Source organism: Artibeus jamaicensis, unplaced genomic scaffold (genome assembly GCF_021234435.1).
Source record: "Artibeus jamaicensis isolate MK-2021 breed Jamaican fruit bat unplaced genomic scaffold, CSHL_Jam_final contig_851, whole genome shotgun sequence".
Lineage (NCBI taxonomy): Eukaryota > Metazoa > Chordata > Mammalia > Chiroptera > Phyllostomidae > Artibeus > Artibeus jamaicensis.
Window position 1 is genome coordinate 13,460,213 of NW_026521986.1, and position 25,421 is coordinate 13,485,633.

The 25,421-nt window shown below is 52.9% G+C and overlaps 1 protein-coding gene and 1 pseudogene across 2 annotated transcripts; both read right to left on the minus strand.

The window, feature by feature from the left end:
- Positions 1-325: 325 nt before the first annotated feature.
- Positions 326-19,025, minus strand: SYNDIG1L (synapse differentiation inducing 1 like). 2 transcript variants are annotated; one of them, XM_037126979.2, is made up of 4 exons: positions 18,967-19,025; positions 3,087-3,553; positions 2,251-2,391; positions 326-2,087 (listed from the first exon to the last, which is right to left on the minus strand). In XM_037126979.2, exons 1-4 carry the CDS (start codon positions 19,019-19,021, stop codon positions 1,929-1,931), a joined length of 822 nt encoding a protein of 273 aa, XP_036982874.2. In that variant the 5' UTR covers positions 19,022-19,025; the 3' UTR covers positions 326-1,928. The 2 variants fall into 2 exon arrangements, with proteins under 2 accessions (XP_036982874.2, XP_036982881.2); XM_037126986.2 differs by lacking the exon at positions 18,967-19,025 and adding an exon at positions 18,416-18,545.
- Positions 19,026-24,736: 5,711 nt separating this feature from the next.
- LOC119036622 (uncharacterized) lies at positions 24,737-24,914 on the minus strand (annotated as a pseudogene).
- Positions 24,915-25,421: the final 507 nt, after the last annotated feature.

The following is a 25,421-nucleotide window of genomic DNA, read 5'->3' on the forward strand; positions in this document are numbered from 1 at the left end:
ATTGGGAGTGAGGGAAAGAGAGGAGAGGAGGCAGCATCGATGCTCTTGAGCAAATTACTGCTGTGAGCAACCGAAGCTCCATCCCGGGGGAGGACCGGAGCCAGGGTGGTCCATGACTTCTCCCTCCAGAGGGCAGGGAATCTGGGGCCCAGATGTGGGCCTGTCGTCTCAGGAAGGCCGCTGCGGGCCGGAAGCAGCAGAGAGGCACAGGGAGAGAGGGGACATGGCAAAAATGGAGGCAGGCAAGGACAGTAACAGGGCACCAGGTGGTAGAGAAATGTTTATTACAAGGAGAGATATATATACAATAGTGGAACATTAAAACTGCTGATCCTGGGCCTGTGGGACTTTAAGGGATGAAGGAGATGGAGGGCTGGGTGACACCGGGGCTGAGGGAGGACGGTGGGACGAGGTGAGTCCGTGCTGGAGCCGCAGCCCCAGGCTCTGGATGGGGCCCTGGAATGACCAGACTCCCGGAATCATGCACAGTGAGGTCCTATAGCTTGAGCCCTGACAGCCTCATCTTTCAATGTGCTGCCTGCCTGTATGTCCCTGAAATTCTGGATGTTCCCTAGTGGCTGGGGTGTTGAGAGCAGCTCTGTATGGGGGCATCAGCAAAGAAGCCCCAAGGCCAACCAGGGGCCCACCACTGAGCCCCAGCATTCAGAGGTGGGAAAACATCACTGGTCTTTGAGAGACAGAGCCAACCTTCTTCTCTGAGTTGGTGGAGCCTCAGAAATGGCTGCAGTTTGGGTCCAGCCCACATGCTCTGGGCATAATTCAAACAGCTTGGAACCCGCCTCGAAAGGTTCCTGTCACACCACTGTCCATGAATAAGAAGGGTTATGGGAAAACACATCCCTTAGATAAATTCCCCTCATCTTTCTAGACCTTGCCAAAGGGACACCTCCTCCAGGAAGCCTTCCTGAGCCCTGCTGGCTGGCTCCTTAGCAGTCATGCCAGCCCTGTGTCCCTCCCCTCGTTTACACCTACTATACCCAGCGAGGGTTTCTCATTGCTAGTTTCCCGTAAGATGTAAGGCCCTGGGCTCAGCGGCTGGTGGGCTGCTGACAGTACTCTCTCTCCATTTATCTGGGAGGGTGCCCTCTCAGGCCCCCGAGAAGGAGCCCAGAAAAAAGTGAGGGGAGCAGGGTCCGGGGACAGAGTGTGGAGCCCCATGTGGTCTGGCCATATTTTGGGTCCTCTGTCATTGCATTTACCTTTGGTTCCTGCAGAGAAGCTCCAAGAACCTGGCCTTAGTACAGAGTTTCCATGCCTGAGACTCCTCTGTCTAGAAACTATAGCATCTTACAAGCCCTCGGGAGAGATAAGCACCGCCCAGGGCCAGAAAGAGCAAGGGGCCCCTGTGTCTCCATGTATTTCCCTCCTGGCTCGCTGGGGTTTGGGCGTCATGAGGCCGGAGAGTGGAAATGGGGAAGCTTATGCTGTCCCCGGTGTGGAGACTCGTAAGAGCTGAAAGGACTGGGTCAGGTCCCCTGCCCCAGGTATTGCTTTCCCTCCCTATAACCTCCTGCTCCTTCTCTGTGGAGAGGTTGGCGGAGTTGGGGAGTGGGCTGCCTGAGGGCAGAGTCATTCTAGGGAGTGGGCAGAAGGGGCTGAGCTCCATGCTGGCATGAAGCGAGATGTGGGCCTGCCTGATTGGTGTGGGTGGGCAGCCTTACCCTCTCCTGCTTCCCGACACAGCCCAGGCTGGAGAGTGGTGCCCTGGCCCTGCTCTGGGGCTTGGGGCGGTGGGCAAGAGGAAGGAAACTTTGAGCCCTGCAGGCTGCACCCGGGGAGGTGTCCCCAAACAAGCCACCTTCACGGCTTGTCTTCGGGGGCAGGGCTTTCCAGAGAGTCTGCAACCTCAAGCCCCGCTGCCCCCTCAGGTGGAGCAGGGGAGTGGGGATGCTAGACGAGACTGGCCGCTAGCCATGACCACTGTGGGACATGTAAGCTGCCAGAGCCACCACCACAGCCACATAGAGACCGGCGCCCACAGCAATGGAGAGTGTGGCCAGGAAGAGGGCCTTGCGGGAGGTGGTGCTGGCCAGGCGGAAGTCCCCCTTGGAGATAGCCTTGCTGGTCTAGGGAGAGAGATATGGTGGTGAAGGGGAGCACCCCCATGCCCACCCAGCAAAACAGCCCCAGCCCACCAGGCTCCTGACCCCCTCCTACACGAGCTTCTGCTGAGCCCTCCAGCGGGGGAAGCTGGTCCGAGCGGAAGGCCTGGGCCCCACATGCCCTTACCCCCTGGGAGAAGTAGAAGGCAGCGATGCCCAGTGGCCAGAAACAGCAGAGCATGGAGAAGATAGTAAGCCCCAGGTGGTCCCTGGGCGGCAGTGCGAGGAAGTCGTCTTCACTCTCGCTCTCCGTAGAGGTTGCATCGCTCTGCAAAACAGGAGTCGGGTTTGCGACCGGCCCGGATCGCCCAGTGGCAGTGACATGGGGCCACGCGCGGTCTCTTCTGTTGCCGATGGGAGTGGGCAGGCTCGGCGCTCTCTGCCTACAGCCTCAATAATGACCCAATGATTCCATCTTCAGGAATTTGTCACAAGGAAAGAATCTAAGTATATACGTACAGGCATGTTCGTCACCGGATAATAATTACAAAAGGTCAGAAGCAATCGTGATGCCCGATGTCCAGAAGGGTGAGTTAACAAGTGATGGGACACCATGTAACCCTTTAAAATCACCTTGTAAGAAGATTAAATTACGTGCAGCAATGCTGAAATATGTTGCCAAGGAAGAAAAATCAGGTTATAAAACTAGGTACAGCAAGATCTCTCTTGGGGAGTAGGATGGAATAATAACATGAATATAAAAAGACTAGAAGATCATCCACTAAATAGGAATGTTATCTTCTGGTGGTTTTCTGTATTAACTTTATATTACTTATGTAATTTAAAAACCAAGAACAACAAATGCTATTTAAAAATTAAATAGTCAGCCCCAGCTACTGTCTCTCAAAGTGTGGATAGCACGTGTCAGAAGTGCCTTTCTCTGTGGCACACCGACTTCTGGACCCCACGCCAGGACTAATGAATCTCAGCACCTTAAACCCTGTATTTGAAGCACACACTCACCTCCTCCTCTTCCTGGTCATCCTCCTGTCCTTGTAGCTCCTCTTGAACCCCATAGGACACAGTCTGGATGGTGACATCTTCTTCTGCTTGGCCAGGTTCTGTGGGCCCCGCCTGGAGCTCCCGGCTCTCTGTGAAGCTGGTCTCACAGCTGTCTGCTCTGGGCTCCTTGACCGTGTCCCTCCCCAAGAGGCAGCTAGGCCTGTACCAGGCCTCCACGGCCAGCTGCAGGGACCCTGGGTCCAGGAACTGGTGGGGGTGAGCAGGGCCAGCACCTCCCAGCAGGAAGGAGTAGAGCTTCTCCTGGCATGACCAGCTGGGCGAGGCCTCAGGGTAGGGGTAGGGGCCGTGGAGGTGGGCAGGGCTCCGAGGCAGCAGCGGGTTCTGTAGTTCACTCAGACTCTCCATGGTTCTGAGGGCAGCTCTGGGGAAGGGACGGTGGGCTGGCGGAGCAGTCCTCAGGGAGCCTGCTGGAGCGCAAGACAGACAGACTCTGAGGCCAGGGCACCGGATGCAGGACTGGCGTGGTTAAGAGCACTGGTTCTGCAGTCGGACATGCCTCAGACCCTGCCTTTACCACTGGCCAGCTGCGGGACCTTCAGCCAGCTCCTTAGCTTTCCAGAAACGTCTCCATTTCCTTGCCTGTGATTTGGGCATAGCAGCTGTACCCACCTCACTGACTTGGTTCGCTCATTCCTCTGGTCAACACAGATTTATTGGGCACCGTCAACTCTATGCCGAGCACTATGCAGACGCTGCGGTGTGATGGCGAGGAAAGAGGGAAGGAGGGGAGGAGGGATGCCCACTTTCTCTTCACGGAGCTTAGGCTGCTGGAGAAGACGGCTGCCCTGAGGAGGTACGGCAGGTGGTGTGAGAACATGCACTGGACTCACACGGAGGCGCAGGGAAGGCTTTGGGGCTGAAGGAAGAGAAGAAGTTGACCAGGTGAGGGGAGGGAAGCTCATTTTCCGCAGAGGCCAGATAAAGCAGGGTAGGTCTGAGAGCCCGGGGGACGGCTGGCGTGGCTCAGCGTACAGAGGGAGGTGTGAGACGGGGTGCAGGGCCAGACCACGCAGCCCTGCTGGGTTCTAAGGGGGCTTCACAGGTCTTGGCGGGTGCGATAGGATGGGATTCGGGTCCCGAAGCCTTTCCATGTCTTCGTGTGGGGAGCGGCTTGGAGAGGGCTGGGCTGGCTGTGACACCATTAAGAGGCTTTGCCATGGCTTCGGGTCAGCTGAGGACAACTGAAAGTCAATGGGGAGATAAGGAAAAAAGGACGAGCCGTGGGAGATATTGACAGGACTCAGTGGCGGGTGGGACACTGGGTTGAGCGAAGATTTGTTCTAGGGTTGCGTGGGACCATGCTCTGCTCAGAGCGCGGCATGTGCCACATGCTCACAGTTGTCAGGTCTTCCGGGGGGGGGGGGAGGACGCCTCTCCCCAGGTGCAGTCTCAGGAGGGTGCACCTGTGGCTAATCTCCCCTCTAAGGCCAAAGTCTGACTTTGGGAAGCTCCAGTGGAAGCTAAGGCAGGGCCTCCCATGTGCTGAGATCTGGACTTGCATTCCTTCCTGCAAGTACAGACACTCAAAGGCTGGAATGTAGACACCCTCGAGAGCTGCCTGTTCCTCCTCCAGGCAGCCCTGAGCACCTACTGTGTACCTGGGAAGAGCGCACAGTGGGGGGTCAGGGCTGGCTGAAGGAGGGAAAGGCAGCCCTTGATGGTGTCTACACCAGACCCACACAGTGCTGGAGTGTGTTAGGGACAAGATGAGTAAGGAGAGAAAGGAGGGGCAGGTCAGGTGGCCCCAGGGACCAAGCTCTCTGGCTCTCGGTCACATCATGAAGCTGGATGGTGACAGGGTCATGTGGTCATGTCTTGCCCTAGATTTCAAACATCAGAGTCAGTCCTGGCCTGGATCCTTCAGTCAAATATTTGGGCTCTTCTGGGTTCCCTGATCTGCCAACTGCAGATGATAGTCCCTGCCGGCCCCACAAAGTTGTTTTGGGGATCAAAGGAGATGGCGAGGTTTGGAAGCAGCCCAAGTGCCCATCAGTAGATGAGAGGATGAAAGAGCTGTGGCACATTCACACAATGGGACACTACTGGGCTGTAAGAAAGAAGGGAGCCCTTACCCTTGGCGACAGAATGTGTGGACCTGGAGAGTATTGTATTAAGTGAAATGAGCCAGTCAGAGGAAGACAAGTACCATATGATTACGCTCATATGTGGAATCTAATTAACAAAATAAACTAACAAAATAGAAATAGATTCACAGATACGGAGAACAGACTGACATCTACCAGAGGGAAGGGGGCTGAAGGGGTTGGGTAAAAAAGGTGAAGGGATTAAACAAAAGCAAAAACAAAAACACAACTCACAGACACAGATTACCGGAGGGAAAGGGGGGTGAAGGGGAGGTGGGGGAGGGGAAAGGGGTGATAAATGGTGATGGAAGGAGACTTTACTTGGGGTGGTGAACACACAACATGATATACAGATGATGTGTTATAGAACTGTATACCTGAAACCTGTATAATTTTATTATCCAATGTCACCTCAATAAAGTCAGTAAAATAAAAAAAAAGATGGCGAGACTCAAGTACATTGTGGATTATGAGAGGGGAGGGCTGCTGCCCTTGCTTCTAGGCTTCAGTCTTCGTCATGCAGGCTGTTTCCGGCTTAATGGTGAAGGGGAAAGTGGGAGATATTTCTGCCCCTAGGCTGGATTTATCTAGGGCCCCTACCCCGTCTTAGTCCCCATCAAGAATGCGGCCTCTGGAGCTGGGGCTTCAAGAATGTCTAAGGGAGAATCCTGCAGGGGCACAAAGAAGAGCATATGGCCCAAGTGCCTCCAACTCAACATCCAGGAGGGGACAGACGGTGCTGGAGACATTGGGCTGCCATGCGACTGGGGGCTGTGTTGGTGCATTAACCAGTTGCAAGTTCCGTTTGGGCTGTCACCGGTCATGGAGGGAGCTTCTTCACAAACAGAGATGGGCACACAGGCTTGGGAGGGGGTGGAGCTTAAGTCAGGGCTCTCCAGTGAGGGCAAATGCAGGGGCCTCACTACTTCTCCCTCCCGCCTGCCCTCCAGAGGTCTGAGGGACAGGGAGCCCCTTACACTACAGTGATGTGGAGGGGCTCCTTGCTGCAGGTGGGGAGCTGGGAGTGCCCGGGAGAGAGGTCTTGTGGGGCAAGGCTTGTGTCTGGGCCCCTCTGGGCAGATTCCCAGCAGGACTTGTGTCTGTTGACCCCCAAAGCAGCTTCTGAGCCCCTACACCACAGCCTCCCCTACACCAGCAGTGTGACCCACAGATGTGGAGTTGAAGGGCATGTGACCACAAGGCTCATGGGCTTGGTAGTCGGGTACCGGGCTTCCTTTGCTGACCCAGCCCCACAGGCTTTTTGAGCTGGCACCTTGGTTTCCCATCTGTATAAGAGGGGTTGAATTAAGCGGCCTCTGATGTCAATGAGGACACTAACGTTCCATGATCCCATCGCCTCAAGGAGCTGCACAGCTGTGAGATCCCCCCACTCTGTCCCCTTTCAAGAGTCAGGGGTAGATGAGCAGGCTCGGAGCCCAGCCAGGTACAGAGCCATCTCCTTCCCTATCGCAGCCCCTCAGAGCAGGTTGAGGGAGGCAAAGGAAAGGCAAGGCGTCTTCTTGCCAGATGAACAGTGGAGCCGTGGAGTCATCTCCTGGCTTCCCGACTCCCCCTGGGCTGCCCTGCCCCCAGCCCCGCCTGCCCCAATCTTGCCCACCCTCTGGGATTGTAGGACATGCTTCCCAAAGTCCCCCAGCTTCTCCACCAGCTGGTCTTAATTTATCCCCTACTACTTACAGACTTGGGTGTCAATTGCCAGCAGTATACAGGGCCTTTTAGCAGGGGCGGGGTGGGGAGGACCAGTGCCAGGGTCCTTAAAGCAGATGAATGCATCCAACTCAGCCCTGCCTTCGGCCCTGCTTCACCAGGAGGCCTTGGCTCATCACTGGTCACCTGTCCAATGCCCCAGAAGGAAAAGAAGGAACTGGGTCCTGGGGCTCTGGCGACTATGAGGGCGTTGCCGGGCACTTGTCCAGGGCGGGTGGGGGCAGCTGCATTCCAGCTCACCCTCCTGCTTTTGCCAAGCACCCTCTTTTGGTTCTGTCTAAGCTTCTGGAACCCAAGTCACACAGTTTTTCCTGGATTGCCGTTAGGCGAGGCTTCTCAGCACATCATTGCACAAAGATGTATGATCCCGGGTTTCCCACAATGGGGAAAAACTGAAAGCCACCTGAACATCCAATAACCAGGGACAAGTTAAATACGTTACGGTACAGCAATGCAAGGCGGTACACGGCCTTTAAACAGGTGTACAAAGAGGAGCGACATGAGACATTGCTCACTGCAGATCTAGTGAGAAGGCAGGAAAGCAAACAGTGTGTGTGTGTGTGTGTAATCTCGGCTCCAGCAGGATGTCAATAGCAATTCTCTCCCGGGATGGGAGCACAGGTGTTCCTACCATTTTCTTTTTTACACCATGGTTTTTTCAGTTTTCCACATTTATTCTTTTTACAATGAGCATGCACTACTTTTAAGCCAGAACAAATTCAGTGCATAGATTTCTTCTGAACCAAATGATCTAAAATCAGTTTAAAACTTCCCTAGGCTGGAGGGCTCCTTCTGGGCCTAGAGGCTGAGCACGGCTGCAAAGCCCACCCCGGCCCACACGGACAGGCACACGTATGCGCACACACAACCTTCATAGAGAGACCCAGCCAGTGGCTGCAGCCCCTGTTCCTGGTGGCAGCCAAGGGTCACAGTTCTAACAGGTCATGTTCTCCCCATAACCTGCTAGGGCCACCGAGAGGTCACTGAGTTGATCTCAGGGGCCTGGCACCGAAGGAGGCAGGGGCAGGCCCCCAGGGGCAACCCTTCGGCCTGTTGCTTAGGGCTGCTGCTCCCGGTTCCCTGGAGTCGCAGGTCAGTTTCTGCTGCCTGGTCTGCCCTGGACTGTGTGTGCCTACTCTGCGTGCAGTATTGTGCGCCTGCCTACTTGCTGGTGAGCATGCCTGCAAGAGAGAGAGAGTGTGTGTGCATGTGTGCACATGTGTGCACTCTGCTCCAGAGGATGGATGTGAGCTGTCTGGATTCTGAGGCAAAAATTACTCCAAAGTGCGTACTTGGGGCTGCATGTCTGGGCCCCACAAAAGGAGAAGGAGAGAAGATGAATCTGGGAGGCCACAGCCCCTGGCTTGTCTTCTTCACAGCTGAGAACTGGGCTGGCCGCTGAGGTTTCCAGTCCCTGATTTGGGGGTGAAGAGCACACTGCTGCTTCTCAGACCAGGGACTGGAAGCCATCGAGAACCCCCTAGGGTCCAATCACAGCCTCCCAGTGGAGTCCGACCGCACCGGAGTCCAATCATAATACAGTATAACACCAGTTTACTTCTCCATAAATTGTATGAGATGGGTGAAGGCGTTGATTTTTAACAGCTTGGCTCACTATGACCCTGGAATTCTATCGGGAGAAGAAGAAGAATAACTTAACACGTTGAGATTTTTGCCACATGCTAGACACTGAACTGTTCTTAATGCTCATTTCGACTCTGTAATTCCAGTGGGAGAATAAAAATAGGGGCTGCTTCTCCTAGCTGTGGTAGACAAACTCATGTCGCACTAAACCTGCTTAAAATAGAGAGAAAAGCTAGGGGGAAATATGGGAGCATCGAAGAATCACCAAGGGAGCAAGAACTCGAGGGGTCAAGGTGCCAGGATCCCAGGGGAAAGAGGGGCACCGAGGGGTGGGCCTGGCCCTCGACGCGACTTTCCCCTTCTTCTAGCAGTATCAGCGGCCAGGAGAAAAACTGGAGTTCAGGGCTTGTTAAGGAAGAGGGGACCCAGAACACAGCCCCAGTGTCCAACCACTTTGGGACTACCCCCGGAGTAGGAGCAAACCAGAAACCAGACAGAAAGCAGGCTTTGAATCAGCTGGGTCCCTAATTGGATTAAGGTGATCTGCACACAACCTGGCTGCCTGCCCGAAGGCAGAGGTGTCTCGGGGCTGTGCGTCTGAAACCTGAGTGTGCACCAACAACACCCAGAGGACTCGTTAAACCCAGACTCTGGCTTCCGCCCTCACACTCTACGATTCTGGGATAGACCTGGGCACGCACGTTTGTAACGAGTTCCCGCTGATGCTGATGCTGCGGGGCCAGGGACCACACTTTAAGACCTACTGCTCTTGCCCTGGCTGGTGTGGCCCAGCTGACTGGGCACTGACCTACAAAACTAAAGGTCGTCGGTTTGATTCCTGGTCAGGGCGCATACCTGGGTTGCTGGCTGGTCCCCAGCTGGGGCATGTATGGAAGGCGACTGATATTTTTCTCACACATCGACATGTCTCTTCCTCTCTTTCTCCCTCCCTTCTCCTATCCTCTCTTTAAAAATAAATAAATAAAAATCTAAAAAAAAAAAAAAAAAAAAAAAAAAAAAAAGAACTGCTCTGAGCCCTGGCCAGTTAGCTTAATTGGTTAAAGCATCATTCCTATCTGTGCTGTATGTCACATTCCTGTGACTATTTAAAAACTGTTTTTTAAAAAGACAAAGGCTGGTCCTGGCTGCTGGGGCTCACCTGAGACCCAAAGGGCTGTAGTTCGATTCCCAGTCAGGGCACATGCCTGGGTTGTGGTCCCGGTCGTTTGTTGGGGGAATGCGAAAGGCAACCACACACTGATGCTTCTCTCCCCCTCTATCTCCCTTTCTCCCAATCCCTTCCCCTCTGTCTAAAAATAAATAAATAAAATCTTTAAAAAACAGAGAGACAAAGACTGGATTTTTACAATAACAAAATTCAACTGTATGCTGCTTGTAGTAATACACCTTGAATATAAAAATACAAAAAAGTTCAAAGGAAAAGAATGAAATAATAATAACAATGCCTCACACTTACTAAGTTTTTATTGTGTTCCAGGCACAGCTCTAAATGCTATGTATCGTCTTATTTAATTCTTACTGTAGCCCTATGGAGTCTGTGCCATTAATACCTCCATTTTACAGATTAAGACATGGGGACACAAGAAAGTTTAAAGTGCCCACAGCTGAGTGGTGAGCTGGACATGACCCCTGGAGACAGGGCTGCAGAGTCACTGGGCTCTGGCGCCCCTATGTGGCAGCTACCATTTACTGCTTCTTTGCTCTGAACACCAGCCAAGTGCTTCAAATGCAATTGCTCATTCAACCCGTTCTCCTTCACACGTGGGGGAACTGCAGCACGGAGAGGTTACACAGGTGTGTTCTGAGTCCACTCAGCTGGATCACGGCAGAGCCCCATTTGGCCCGGGTCCGTCTGCCCCGAACCCCCGCTGGCCTGAACAGCAGGACGTTCTCCCGGTGAGCTGCAGGGTGAGGCCTGGAGTTGGCCTGGAGCACGCAGTACCTGGTGGGCTCTCGGGTACGTGGGAAGAGGCATCATGACCACTGCTTTAAAAAGTGCCAAAGGGACAGTGTGATGTGTGACTAGAGCTGGGTCGTATCCTCGGGATGGGGCCAGCCCTTATCAAAACCCTGTAAAATTGTAATTAGCTACTACGTACTGCATGAAGCTGGCTATTATTGTTTCCCATTTTTCAGATGAAAAAAAAATTAACACTCAGAAAAGTTAAGGTAACTTGCTCAGGATTCGGCAGTGACAGAGACTGGATTTGAACTCAACTGTAACTGAGTCCAGGGCCTGGGCTTCCATTCCTGTGCCTCTCAGAGCCCACCTCTGCGTAGAGGGTCGTGACAAATGGTGTCGGTGGGAGAGGGTGAGGATTTGGTCCTGAGTGGGTTAAAATCAGAGACCTCAGTGAGGGCAATGGGAAAAAGGAGCCTTAAGAGAAGATGAAGAGATCTGGGGTGATTTAGCAGCCCAGGGGCGGCTGCCTAGATAAACTTAAGGTCTGGATTCCTATAAACACAGAGCCATTGTGAAAAGCTCAGCTACTCACCGTTATCTCTCAGTGCAACAAGAGAAACTGTCTTTCAACTGAAAGATAAAAGCCCAGACTACCTACTAAGGCAGAAGATTAAACATAGATGATTAAAATCGAGGGGAAAGGTGAAAACCTTTAACAATAGGCGCTAGACTACCCTCTGGTCAGATGATATGTAAACTGTTGTACAGACTGTGAAGTGTGTACAGTGATGGTTCGTGGGTGGCTTGGGGCTGCATCTGATGGTTTCTGGCCTATCAGCAAGGGAGCCGCCAAGTCCGAGTGGGGTCCTGGCGGCAGCTCCTGCATCTGTCAGTGAAGAGAGGAAGTCAGGGGCAAAGATGGGGAGACGGGGAAGCCGGCAGGGTCAGACTGGAGGGAAAATAGGGGAACTGAGCTTTTCCTTGCTTCAGTTTGTCTCGGGAAGTGGGCACAATGAATTATCCTTTCTTTCTCCTCTGTCTTCCACCGCTCCTAATTCCTGATCCTTCCTGACAAGCATTTAAACACATTGTTTTTCTTCCTTGCTTAGAAAGTAAATCAACCATGGTGATTGTAAAACCTGGCTGAAAATGCTTCGGCATTTCTCCGTTGAGAAGAGGGGGTCTATGTCCCTCCTTTCAAATCGGAGTGGGTTGGTGACCACTTCAAGCCCAGAGCACAGCAAAGGCGATATTGTGTGGCTTCAGAGGCTGGGCGACACAAGGTCACGCATCTTTCACCTTGCTTGCTGGAACACTCGCCCTTGGAAGCCTGAGCTGCCTGTGTGTGGGCGGGCGACTCTGAGGCCGCCATGCTGGTGAGGCCACGTGTGCAGATCCCCCAGCTGATGGAGCCTGCTGGGCCCAGCGTCCCAGGCATCCTCGGGACGGCAGATACAAAGCCATCCTGGACTCTCCAAACCAGCCCATCTGTCACCCGAATGCCACCAGGTGACCTCTGTGGGTGCAGGAATTTCCGACCCCTGAAGTCCTGGGGTGTAATGAAACGTCTTTTTTCAGCCACTGAGTCCTGGGGCAGCAACAGGTAACTCAGTGTCATTTCCCCTTTTCGGCCCCTGGCCCCTCTCTCTCCTTCGCTTCACAGCCGCATTTCTCACAAGTATCGTCTCTGCTCACATCAGATCACTCCAGCTCCGGGCTCCAAAGCCACTTCCTCAGGGAGGGCATCCCTGTCCCCTGGGCCTGGATTGAGGTTTGCAGGTTATCTGCTCTCCAGGCTCCAGCTCTGCTTCTCCAGGGGCTTATCACAGTCTCCACTCACACACGAGCGTGATTCATTGATCACTGTCTTTCTCCCTCGCCAGACTGGGAGCTTCAGGAGGGTGGCAACAGCATCTGTCTTCCTCCTCCCCACAGCCCCTTGCCTGGCATACAGCAGGCACTCATTCAACCGTTGATCTCATGAGGGGATGAGTGAGCTGGGCGTGCTGAGGCCCCCTCACAGGACAGTACTTTCCCGGATCTGGGATGGATGGAGCACATCTGGCCAGGGCACAGTGAGTTCTACACCACAGACATTTCTTCAGCAGTTACTTGGAGTGCAAAAAAATACACAAGAGACAGTACCTGCTTTGAGGAGGGCTGGGGAATACAGACTAGCGGATGCAGACTTTCAATGCAGTGGACTCAGCGGGGTTAGCAGCGCGCAGAGCGCTAGGGTACCCTGATAAGGGAGCCCCACCCGGGAAGGGAGAGGAGGCAGTGGCGGGAACTACGAGGAGACTTTCAAAGCAGGTGACATCTGAAGTGAGTCTTGAAGAAAGAAGACGAGTCATCCAGGTGGGACAATGAGGGGAGGGCATTCCTAGCAGGGCCGCCAGCACAGAAGCACGTGGTAGGGGTAGGGGGGAGACGCCAGGGTGCTTTGGTGTGACAGCATGGGGCAGGAGGGTGGGGGAAGGTCTTCTACTCTACACAGAGAAGTCTTTTCCCGTGGGCAGTGGGGAGCCAATGAGAGCCGTAGTGAGTGAGCAGTATGGTCACAACTGCGTTTGGAGCACTTGGGTTGGCAGCAGTGGACAGAAAGGACGTGAAGTGAATGAGAAGGGAGGCCAGGAGCACTGTAAAGAGACCATCGTGAACACGGAGGCGGGAGAGGATGAAGGCCCGAACCTGACCTATGGCCAAATAGATGGGGACAGAGTCTTACCCCAGGAAGAGTTATGAAGCCAAATAAACGCGACTTTGTGCTTAATGAGAAGCGAGGGAGGAGAAGGAGCCAGGAACGACTCCTAGGTTTCTGGCTTGGTCAGCTAAGCAGAAGGGGATTCCACCAGCTGAGACAGAAAATCTAAGGGGAGGCTGCTGGTTCAAGAAGGCAGCCTGAGCACAAATGACCCCCTTTTCTTCTGCAAGTTCTATTAAAATGGCAGCGCATACCTGGCTGGTGTGGTTCAGTGGATGGAGGGTCAGCCTGTGAACCAAAGGGTCCCCGTTCAACTCCCAGTCCAGGGCACATGCCTGGGTTTCGGGCCAAGTCCCCAGTGTCGGGGGCCAGGGGGGCACAGGGGAGGCAAACACACATTGATGTTTCTCTCCTTCTCTTTCTCCCTCCCTTCTCCTCTGTCTAAAAATAGTAAATAAATAAAATCATTAAAAAACACAAACGTGACAGGACATACATATATTCTTAAAGAATACAACCATAAATTTGGACAAGAGAAAAGAAAAATATCAGTGGGCTAAAAATGTTGAGGACTGTCTGGGACATACAGAGCAGATGAAACTCCTTGGTGAAGAAACCTGCAGCCCCCAACCCCAGGGGGAGAACAATCCCCATTCAGAGGGGAGGCCTGTTAGGGAAACACACGTGCCGGCTTCCAAGGAAACCCACGCCAGCTGCCCGCGCTAGTCAGCACCTTCTTTTATTAATAAGACTGAATGGGCACAAAGCAATAATGAATACAAGAAAAGAAAAAAGAAAACGTACAAATAAACAGAACAATTGACCTAATAATACCAGGAGCATCCGAGTTGTAGGAAGTATCTTTCCATTTTTTTAAAACTATAGTTCATAATTTTTAAAATTAATTAATTTTTTTAGAGAGGGGGGGAAGGGAGAGAGAACATCAACTCTCGTATGTGTCCTGACCAGGGATCAAAACTGAAACCTAGGCATATGCCCTAGTTAGGAATTGAACCAGCGACCTCTCACTTTGTAGGGTGATGCTCTGACCGACTGGGCCACACCATTCAGAGCAAGATCTTTAAATTTTTTTTGAGTTCATAGTCTCACAGATATGAGGATGTTTCATCTATAAGATAAGAACAAGTTGCTATATAAAAGGAGCAAAGAACATGAAAGTAGTTGGGAAATTGAAAATAATTGTCTAAATTTTCAAAAATTTAATGCAGAAACTTGGTAATAGAATGGACACAGTGAAAAACTAACTTTTTAAAAAAACCAACTTTTTAATATAAGAGAAAAAGTTAATAAACTTCCCCAAAATATACAGCAAAAAAAGACAAAAAGATGGAGCCTATGAAATAAAATTAAGAGATTTGGAGGATAGTCTCAGAGGTCCAGCATCCACCGAGTACGAGGTTCAGAATAACAGAACAGAAAGACTAGAGGAAAATAATAATTAAAGGAACAGAGGCAGAAAATGTTTCCTGAGTTGAAAGGCAACAGAATATTTAGATCAAAAATGCCCGCCAAGTTTCGAGCTGGAAAAATGAAACACACACATACGTATAAGAGCAGGATGGGAAGGAGCAGTGGATGAGTTTGGGCTTGAAGTGTCTGTGGGCTCCCAGGGTAGAAATTCCACGGGGCAACGGAACGTGTGGAGTTGAAGCCCTGGGTAGTGGCTGGAGAGAGACTTGAGAATTACTGAAGGACTGATGGAGCGGGAGGAGAGGAGGGCTGAGGAAGGGAACCCAGGAGAGAGAGCAAACAACCAGAACACTTCTCAGCTCCCACGGAGAGGTGTCTTCTGGGAAAAGAAGTCGACTGTGTTTTCTATCCAGGGCCGCACCGGCTTCCGTGGGCTGGACTGGCAACAAGTCACCTGCCTGGGCCATGGGGCAGTGGCTGACAAGGGTGAAAATTGCTGGGAGGATCGAGGTGGCACCACTACTCAAAGTAGTTCATTTTGTGGCAGAAATCAGATTTTTATTCTCACTGAAACAACCTGTCTCTCCACTGAAGCAGCTCATTCCCAACCACTTACAAGGAAACAGAGCATCTGATGGCAGAAGACAGTGCACATAATGAGTTAGAGCATCAGGCCCTCACTCCCTGCTTGGTTTGCTTGGGGTGAGGGGGGGCAGTAGCAGCTGCAGGGAGGAGGAAGAAGAGAGAATTAGGGAGGAGGCAGAACGTGGATCCAGAGAGTAGGGATGAGGTCAGTCTTCACTGTCTCTTGGCTTGTAGCAGAAGAGACCTTGCTCTAGGGGAAGAGAGGGGGTTGGAAATGCCCAAGGTTTAAGGAACTGAAATGACTCTTCTTGCCAAAGTGAAGCCTATTTCCTCTGCTTCTTCCTCCCTGGGTGCTGTACTTTGGGCCTGGAAGTCCCTCCGGGATGCACAGATGAATGTGCCTTTGAACCTGAAGGTAATTAATGATGTGCAGATTTCTCTATTCTCTTCCTGTCATTTTGTGTGTGCCACCCAGGGGAAGGGACCTGCATCTGTGTATTTCAGTGTTTCAATCTTTCTTACATACACACACATACATACACACAGGCCATTTCTTAATGATATTCATGTCTTCCTCTTCCTCAGACCTCCCTAGCCCCCAGCCCCAGATAACCAAGACTACCCAACCACGTGCCCCCAACCACTACCTACTGACTCCCTTCTTCCCTTTGAAGCCGTGCAGGGGGGTCCAGAGTGGCAGCCTCAGCAGGGAGGGACTGGAGGGGAACACAGGAAGGAGCCAGTAGGTAGTTTTTCCCTGCTGGGAGAGAAGCCAGATGTGTCTCTCTGGTGACCAGAGATGCCCCGAACCCTGACAGATTTGGGGGTGGGGTGTCCAGCAGGCAGCCATAGAAGGAGAGGCGGTCCTAGCCCCAGCAGCAGGCCAGCACCCCCACAGACCAGTCCTGCAGAACATAAAGGCCCTCTCCATAGTTGCTGCTGCTACTGCTGCTGTCACCTTGTTATGAGGGTTAGTGACTGTCCATTAACTCTGAGGAGCTGATTCTTGCCAGTGCTGCACCAACAGCTGAGAGCCAGAAAGCACTGACATGGAGGGAGGGGCAGTGATAGGGAAGTTGGGGGGTCGCTGGCGTGGCGTACTCAGTTCTACCCAATGCCAGTTAGTTCAGGTTTTTCTGCACATCAGCCCGGCCTGCCACGGTTGAGGAAAATTATTGTCACAGAAGCTCACTTCATTTTTATATTTAAAAAACTCCCCAGAGATGGATCTTTCCAGATTGTCCCCTCCTTCCGTCATATTAGGAGGGGTATCCCAGGCAGGCAGGGCTCCTGGGAAGAGATGGCCAAGGACTGGGTCCCTAGCCTTTGGCTACTCCCAAGGGCTGTCATGCGGGGAGAGCTTTCCTGGCCTCTGGGCTTGGCGGCAGGAGCCCTCCCAGCTCAGTAACTCACTCCTGGGCTTTCCCAGGAAAATAGGGAAGAGTAGGGGAGCTTAAGAAAATGCAAAAACTATAAATGTCTTTTCCTAGATCTTATGTCTCCATTTCACTGCATTCATTAAACCCAGTTCTTCATTGAGAGGACATTGACTTACTCTTCAATCAGGTTTATAAAGCTCATATCCTGTATTCAAGGAGAATTTAGGGATTTGCAGGCTCGGAACAGCCCTCAGGTTGCCCCACAGAAATTGGGAATAAAACACGTCTAGTGCAACCCTCTTTTACAGATGAGAAGACAAACGCATACAGAGGGACAGCCTGCCTGAGACAGTCGTTGAAGATCTGGGACTAGAACACGAGGCTTGTATTCTGAGATATTTTAACACTTCATTCTCTTATTTTACACCAATTACTGAGTCCTTACTACTCCAGGTGCCATGGAGGAGAGGAGGTGCAGAGGGAGGCAAAGAGATAAAAACAACACAATCTTTGCCTTCAAGGAGCTGTTTCCCTAGATCTGTGATTCTTGGGGGGCGGGGTGGGGGGAGGAGGAAACCAAAACTGTGAGTCAGACTCTCACCCTATATTGTCTTCCATAGGTGAGGATGGAAGGGGAGAGACCCTTTTCGCTTCTCCAGATTTACAGTTGGGTTTTACTGACTCTGGGACTTCAGGGAGGCCAAGGGCAAAGGGAGCCATAGCCAGGCTGGGAGAAAAGTGGGTAAGGGTGACAGCCACAGGTCACTGACTGCAGGGCTGGCTGGTGGATGGAAGCAGTGACAACAGCTCACACTAGACTTCCATTAGGTACATTGTTTCCTTGAGTCCCAAGGCAGTTCTCTGAGGCGAACAGAGCGCCAGCTACCTTACCCTCACATTAGGGATGCGGGAACTGAGGTTTGGAGAGCTCAGGTAATTGGCCTAAAGCCAATAAATGCCAGCGCCCAGCCAGGAACTCCTAGTCTGGTTGGTGCTCTGGCTACCGCTCCGGGTGGGGAAGCTGTGCTGGGAGGGGATGATGGGGCAGAGGTCAGACACAGCGATAGACCAGCCTTCTCTACGCAGTTTTATTTTGATTGCTACATTGTGGTGCCTGGAGAACTCTGCTCTGAAGAACTGGAAGCACTTTGCAGGCCTGAATGAGCTCATTTAGCTCACTCTTGCCAAAAGAAGAAGGACTCCAAACAGAGTTTCCGTCTGGGGCGACCAGCCTTTGGGCGCATCGCAGAAAACGGGATGCAGGTCTTCCCGCTCTCTGCCCTCATGCACCACGCTGTGTGATGGGAAACCAGTCTCCTTCCACGGGAGTCAAGGGGGCCACGGGAAAAAAATCAAGGCATCTTCTGGTAGCTCCTTCCTTCCCCGGAGAAATGGGTTAACAGGTCCCGAGGGGCCTGGCGCATCCCTTGGCCCAAGGGTCGTTTCCAGGGCAAAGAAATCTTGAGGCGGTCACCCTGAGGAGCGGGCTTGGGGAAGGAGAGGGAAGCTGTGAAGCTGGTTCAAATTTCCCTAGTGTCACACAGCCCTGGTGGGGACAGGGGTGCCAGGAATCCGGGGGACTCTCACAAGCGTTCCTTGTGAGCAGGGTGTTTCAGAGCTGCCTGAGGTTGGGGTCAAGGCCTGGTGGTGTGGGGTCAGAGTGCCCAGGTGCCTGTCTGGGCCCCAGTCCCTCGGGTCCCTGTCACCCTGTAGGGTGAGGGGCAGGGTAGGACTTGGCGCGTTCTCTGGTGGAGTGCGCAGCCCTGAGAAGGGCCCCGCTGTCTTCCCCAGCTCAGTCCCAGCTCAGCGCCCAGCTCTGCGCTCCCGATGCGCCCCAGACGTCCCCTTACCTGTCCTGTCGAGGACGGTCCCGCCTCCTTCGCGGGGCTCGGGGGCTCGGCATGGGCCGGTGAGCGACGGCGCCCCGCCTCGTGGCCTCGGCGGAACTCCCAGGAGGGCACCTCTGCGCCCGGCCCCGGGTCGCCGCCGCCGCCGCCGCCGCCTCTGCCGCTTCAGCACAGCGGACAGCTCCCGCCCGCCGCCCGCCGCGGCCGCCCGCCCCGCCCGGCGTGGTCCCGGGAGCCCCGCATCCCGGCCCAGCCCCGCCGCCGCGCAGCCCGCAGCCTGGCCCGAGGCGGCTCCGCGCCGACTTGGGAGAGCGGCCAGGAGGGTCCCCCTCTTCCCCGCCTCCCGCCGCCGCCTCCCTCTCGCCTCGGCGCTTCGTGCTCCCTTCCACGCTCGGAATCAGCCCACCGGGCGCTCCGGACCCAGCGCCGGGGCGGGGCGGGGCGGGGCACGAAGCCCGGGAGCCCGGCGGAGGCGGCGGAGCGAGGGGCGCGAGGCTGCGACCGGCTTCTCCGGCTCCCGGAGCCGCGTCCCTTCTCCCGGCCCTTCTGCCCACCTTGCTCCCGTGCTCCCGCAGAAGCGATGCGAGGTCCTCCGGCTTCTGGAAGCATTTTTGGAGCTCCTAGGCGCCCGAGCCCTGAGTTTTAATATTGAAATGCCCTAAACAGAAAAACGAGCAAACAAAAAACATTTTATTGGGGGCCTGCTATTATTTATCAAACACCACGCAGGTTTTTATGTTTGTAACCCATATAATCTCATTTAATTTTTAAACAAATCTATGAGGCACTAGCCCCTCCCCCCTCATTTTACTCACGAAGACCCTGGGGTCATAGAGATTAAATCTCTTCAGATGGTGGCAGCAGCGCTGTGCTGGGAAATGTGTGGGTGTTACAGACCAGGGGCCTAAATTCTGGTCCTGGTTGTCCCACTTATTAACTGCATAATCCTGAGCAAATTACTTAACCTCTTGGAGCCTCAGGTTTCTCATTAGCAAAATGGGAGAGCTGTATGCACCTCATAAGGGGTCATATGAGGACAAAGCGAGATGATATATGTGACACATTGGCTCCAAATAGGCTGTCAGTGGATAGGCACTGCCCGCAGTCCTCCCAGAGAGATCTGAGCTCCGAGCCCAGGCCCCTGGAGGCTTGTCTCCCCCACCGCAGGGCTCTTCAGCACCCCCTCACTCCAGTTTTCTGTTTGTAGCATGGAGACACCTCTTCTTGAGGTCTATGAGTGGATGAGGCTATTTTTCAAGCTCCTCACAAGGTCTTGAGTCTCACCCCAGTACCAGGAGGTTGGGAGGGGAGAGCATTTTCATTTTATGAAGGTAAATAGGGGCCTGCAAAGTCAACCCTAGAGCAGGGGGAAGCGGGGACCACGGCTGGCATCCCGTCCCAGGATGCCGTAGCGCACTGAGCCGCGGGCTCCCGTACCTCACTACCTGCCACATGACATGGGGCATCTGGAGCCATTCCACGGAGCTCCCAACAGGCGCGGTCTGAGCCTGAAGCCCTGCCTGCCCCGCCCCGCCTGTCATGGAGCTTGGGTCCCTCCTCTTCCAAGCTGGGCAGAGAGCTCCCTCTGCCTTGTGGTCTGTCTCAGGGCTGGTACTGGTGTTTAACCTGTTGGGTGTTAAAAGTATTCTTGCTCTTATTACTCCTGCCACATTACAAGGAAAGGCCCGGGGTTAGAAAGGCTCTTGGACCACTCAGCCGAGGCCCTTTCAGCAGGTGAACAGGCCCCGCCCCCCCAGGACACTATTCTCTTGTGTCCATGTGCCCTCTTGCACCTTCGGTCCTCTCCGGCATTGCTCTCACAGGGGCTCATGGTCCCCTATTTGGCCTTGGCCTTGGCCTCCTTCTGTTTCTTCCCTCCCTGTCTTGGCTTTGTTCCACGTCTGGGCTGCATACCGAATTACTAATCAAAAGGATAATAAAAAAGCCAGTGAAGCAAAAGCCGCATGTAAATTCCCAGTACTAATGTTCATAATTATATGCTGTTGCCCGGAGGGAAAACCTGAAGAGAGGCCTTTGGTACTGTGCCAAGGGCCCTGGCCTGGGCACAGCGAGGCCTGAGTTCTAGTCTGGCCTTTGCCATTAGTCGGCTGTGTGGATTTAGGCAGTCACCTCATCTCCCTGGACTTCTGCTTCTTTAGGGTTCTAAGCCCTTCAGCAGCTTTGAAGAAACTGTGGGGTGATTGGCACCTTGTGAAATGTGTGTCAGAGAATGGTGGGTTCATGCACAGTAAGAGTGTCCTGTGGGAAAATAGCCTCTTATCCCTCACGAGTTAGAGGGGGTGGCTCAGAAACTGAAGAACCTGTAACTCGGTAAAGTTTTCATTCCATTTTCCACTCCCCTCCTTTCTCCATCAAGCATTTCCTGCTTCGTAGGGAAGGTCAGTCTCCCACTAGACTCTAAAGAATGCGAAGTATGAGCCAGAGTCTGGGTCCCTGGAGGAGCGGCCATGAGGGGTGGTGGGTTAGGAAGACAGGCTAACCAGCAATCCCAGCACCTTGCGGGAGATGCTGTTTTAGGGTAAACGAAAGTGCACAGAGAATGAAACAATAAGCTCTGCCTGGGAAGTCCCCGGAGACTTCTTGGAGGAGGTGGCACTTGAGTTAAGTTTTTCTAAAGGATGAGGCATTCACCAGGAAGATCAGGAAAGGAATTTCAGGTAGAAAGTCTGGAGCGAAGAAAGCCTGGTGAGAGAGCTGCAGCCGTGCCCAGGAAAGAGACGGCGAGAACAAGGCAGGGTCTTTGGGACGGAGCCCAGGAGACAGGCTTGAGGTACTTCTGGGGGAGAACAGAGAGGAGAGACTGGTTGTGGGGGAGGGGCAAGGCAACGAGAGTAACGTCGGGGCCTCCTGTGCCCGGGAAGCGGATGCTGCCTCCCAGGGGCACAGGGAGGGGGCAGATCCCCGCTCGCCCTGCGGTGTGGTTGCGTGTCACAGACCTCTCGGTTGCTAGGTTTTTACACGGTCTGTTCTGATCTTATTCCGCCTTTAGTTTCTAGGAATTTTTCTTAAGCCTCCCCCAGAACCTCCCACTTTATCTCGAATGTATTAGTGAACCGGAAAAAGGTTTAGGCTTAGGCCAGGATTGTTCGGTGGGAGCAGAGCAGCCCTGGAAGTCTTCCTGGAGGAGATAGCTGGTACCCTGGCTGGGACCAGAGCAAGGTCCACAGAAAACGGATAGAGTAGACACTGGGTGAGAACTGTGTAGAAGATCCTTTTTTAAAAAAAGGATTTTATTTATTTATCTTTAGAGGGGAAGGGAAGGAGAGAGGGAGAGAAATATCAACGTGTGGTTGCCTCTGGTGCGTTGTCCCCCAGCAGGAACTGGCCTGCAACCTAGGCATGTGCCCTGACTGGGAATCGAACCGTGATCCTTCGGTTCACAGGCCTACACTCAATCCACTGAGCTATACCAGCCAGGGCTACAAAAGATCCTTTATGTCCTGTTCTGCTGTCACCTCTCTGATATTCCCCAAGCAGAATCCAACACTATGGGCTCTGATTTTTTTTTGGAGTCAGTTTTGGTTGCTAATTTCTTTCCGCCTAGGGATTCCCCTTCAGAAGCTTTTTCATGCACAGACTTCTAGCTCTTTCTATCAGGGATTGATTTGCTCGCAGTATTTCTTAGGGAATATAAATCAGTGTGGGGATCTGCTTCGCCGCCGGCACCAATAGTCCACACGCTGGAAGAGATGTTCCCCGTAAGGGAGAAGTGAGCCCCACCCCAGCTCAGTGAGCTCAGTGCCTCCAAGTCAAGCTCGTGATCAAGGCCACATGGATTTCTGGGTATGAGCAGGTAGTGGGAACCAATTCTTGACTCAGGACTCAAGAGAGAACCCTGGTGGTTCTCTCTGCTTCTGAGTCAGAACCTTTGGTTAGAGGCAAACCCTTTCCCACCCAACCCAGAGATAGGATTTGGAGTCTGCCTCTTAAACTTCTTCAGAGGGCTTTGGGAGTATATTACCACACTGACTCAAGCCTGGGAAAGAGGATGGGGAGAGTTCTCAGCACCGGTCCTGCTCGGCTCCTTGCTCTCCCACTGCACACAGGCTCACTAGAGCCAGAGAAGGAGAATGGGGGAGTTAATGCAACGTCTAGAGGCGGATCCAAAGCATGGAAACCCTGGACTGCAGAGCTCGGAACCCCATCACCACTGATTCCACAGGCTGCCTCCGGGGAACGTGAGCATTTGCTCACTGGCACAGGAGCCTGCACTGTTGGCACTTCCCCACTTTTCCCGGGGCCAGGATGTGTGATGTTCATCTGTGGGCACGTGGGGTGTGAATTAGCAGCAGGGGCTAGCAGACTGACTGTGTCTTTCACCTGATGTAATCATGGAAATAAAAATGAGTGGAAGAAGAATGCTTTGTATCTGCCTAGCACTCTGTCGCTCCTGAAGCATCTACTCAGACGTTATCTCATTCGATTCCCATAAACCTGTGTCAGTCCCAGGTTACAGGTGAGGAACATGTGTCCAGAGAAGTTAAGTAACTTCCAACCTGGAAAAATCATCAGAGATCAATACCCAGTCAAAGGAAAGAGACACGGAATTGATGCATGGTTCTGCTGCTTTCCTGTCCTGGAAGCTGGCCAGCCGGGAAGGGGGGGCCTGCAGCGGGGGTGCTGTTGTGATACAGGACCTGGAACTCTGTGTGTGTGCGTGTGTGTGTGTGTGTGTGTGTGCAGAGCACCGAGTGCTTGTCCCAGCAGTGACTTCCTGAGGACAAGACTTTTCTCCCCCTGTGTGCAGGAAAACACTTCCCACTGATAACCACTGACCAAGCACTGCGTGTATTTAGCGAACAGAGTAGCTTCTGAAGGGACAGAGTTAGAGCATGTGGCCCTGGTCATCAGGGACGAGATTATTTTACCTGTGGAATAAGGCCAAATATGTACAAATACAAAGAGGCGACAGGCCTGAGTTCTTTAACAGTGCGCTGCCCTGCCTTGTGTTCTGTGTCCTCGCAGTCACCAGCCACACCCACCCAGGTGTCCCCAAAATCTCAGTTCAGTGTCTCCCCCTCAACCGGGGCCGCGTTCACCTCCACGAGCTTCCCTTAATGTCCTGTGTTTCCCTACCATAGCACCCAACAGACTGTACTTCTGTTTTTAATTCTTACTTGAGGATATGATTTTAGAAAGAGAGGAAAGGGGAAAAGTGAGAGAGAGAGAGAAACATGGGTCAGTTACCTCCCGTACACACCCTGGCCAGGTGTCGAACCCTCAGTCTGGGTATGCGTCCTGACTAGATTGAACCTGCAACCTTTCTGGTGTCTGGGATGATGCTCTAACCAACTGGACCACCCTGCCAGGGCTCAACACACTGCGCTTTTGAGTCTTACTTGCCTCTCTCTCTTACCTGACTCAGCTCCAGGGAAAAGGGTAGGGCTGCACTGTGCATCCTTAGTATGCAGCCTGGCATAACCAGACACTTAATAGGTATCTGTTGAATAAAGCAAAGCGGCCATCCTGCTGCTGCTGCCTCTAGTCCATAAGCTGGAAGGTCCCTTGCAGCTCTCACATACCGTGGCTTTATGCCACACTTGCCAGTTGGGGCACTGTTTTCGACGGGACTAGATGGAAATGACTTCACTTAGTAGTAGTAAAGGAAACCGCCTCAGTCCTGCTCTTCTCCCCTCAGGGACCTAACGAGAATGCCAGCAGGAACAGCAGTGGCAATCTGGGGCTCACTGCGTCTCTCTTTTCTTGGAGTGACTGGGGCTGGCAGGAATCCATTGGGAACCTCATGTCCACTCCTAACAAGGTTTCTGCCTTGTTACCTGGTTGTCGGTGAGGGGATCAAAGTTTTGCTACCCCAAAATGTGCCCCTTAATCTGGTTATTGAAAAACAAATTGACATGGAGAGAAATTTTGGCCCTCCCCCTTTCTGCCTAAAGCCATTCAGATTTTTTTAACCTGCTTCAGGAAGGGAACCTTAGCATAATCCCCTGAGAACATATGAATTAGCACATATGTGACAGACAGGAAGAAACCTAGCAAAGCTCATTTCCCGTGTCCCATTGTTTCTGGGTGGCCTGATAAGAACTTGTTGGCTGCATGTCTGCTCTTTCCACTGCCTGTGAATTACCCATTTTCCCTTGGGAATCCCAGCCCCCTGCCCTGCTTCTCTCTGGTCTAGAATGGCACCTCAGCCTCAGCTCTCCAATGTGTTTCTGAGTTCACATTTTATGACGCTCCTAACATGTACATCTATAATAAATGTACATTTTCTCATGTTAATCTGTCTCTGTTCATTTGGTTATGAGCGCAGCTAGAAAAATGCATACATTCATTCATTAATTTTTCTAGGGGACAGTGCAAATGCAGTATCCACCCCCTCCACCCCCCCTCCCACAAACTATGCAGATGAGTTTCCCACTTTGGGGGAAATCGCAGGGATCAGAACATCTGGAGTCCAGTGGATAAGCCTGGCCCTGGGAGAACCACCTTCGTGACCGTGGTATCTTCCCTGCCAGGTAAGTATACCAGCTGGAAGACTTTAGAAGGTGGATGAGTTATTTATTTATTTATTTTTACACCCCACACCGGGCAGGTGAGGCCGAGAAAATCCAGGGGCTAGGCAAGACAGAATACTCAGGAAAGGAAACCAGGCCGATGAATTCGCAGGTTATGAAGGCAAGGAAACTTGATGAAAACAAACATTCAGAGTGTGCCAGGCTTTTAATGGTGTCAGAGGAGAAGAGCCTGGAAGACAAAGATAAGGAACACATTTATTTCCTCTGCCCACACCACACCAACTGTCTTCCTACTCCTGCCCCCATACCTGTGTCTGAGTACTAGGAAACGAGGCTGGCCTTTCTCAGGCAAGCTGCATTGTGTCAATCCTACGGGTAGGAAACCCGTCCAGGAGATTAGGACATTTGTTTGGCAGCTCCCCTGGGAAGTGCTGCTGTCCGCAGTGCTGAGTTCCCAGGTGCGCCCGGAGGCCTCTGAGTCTCAGCCAGGTTCCCCTGCCCGCACCCATGACCTA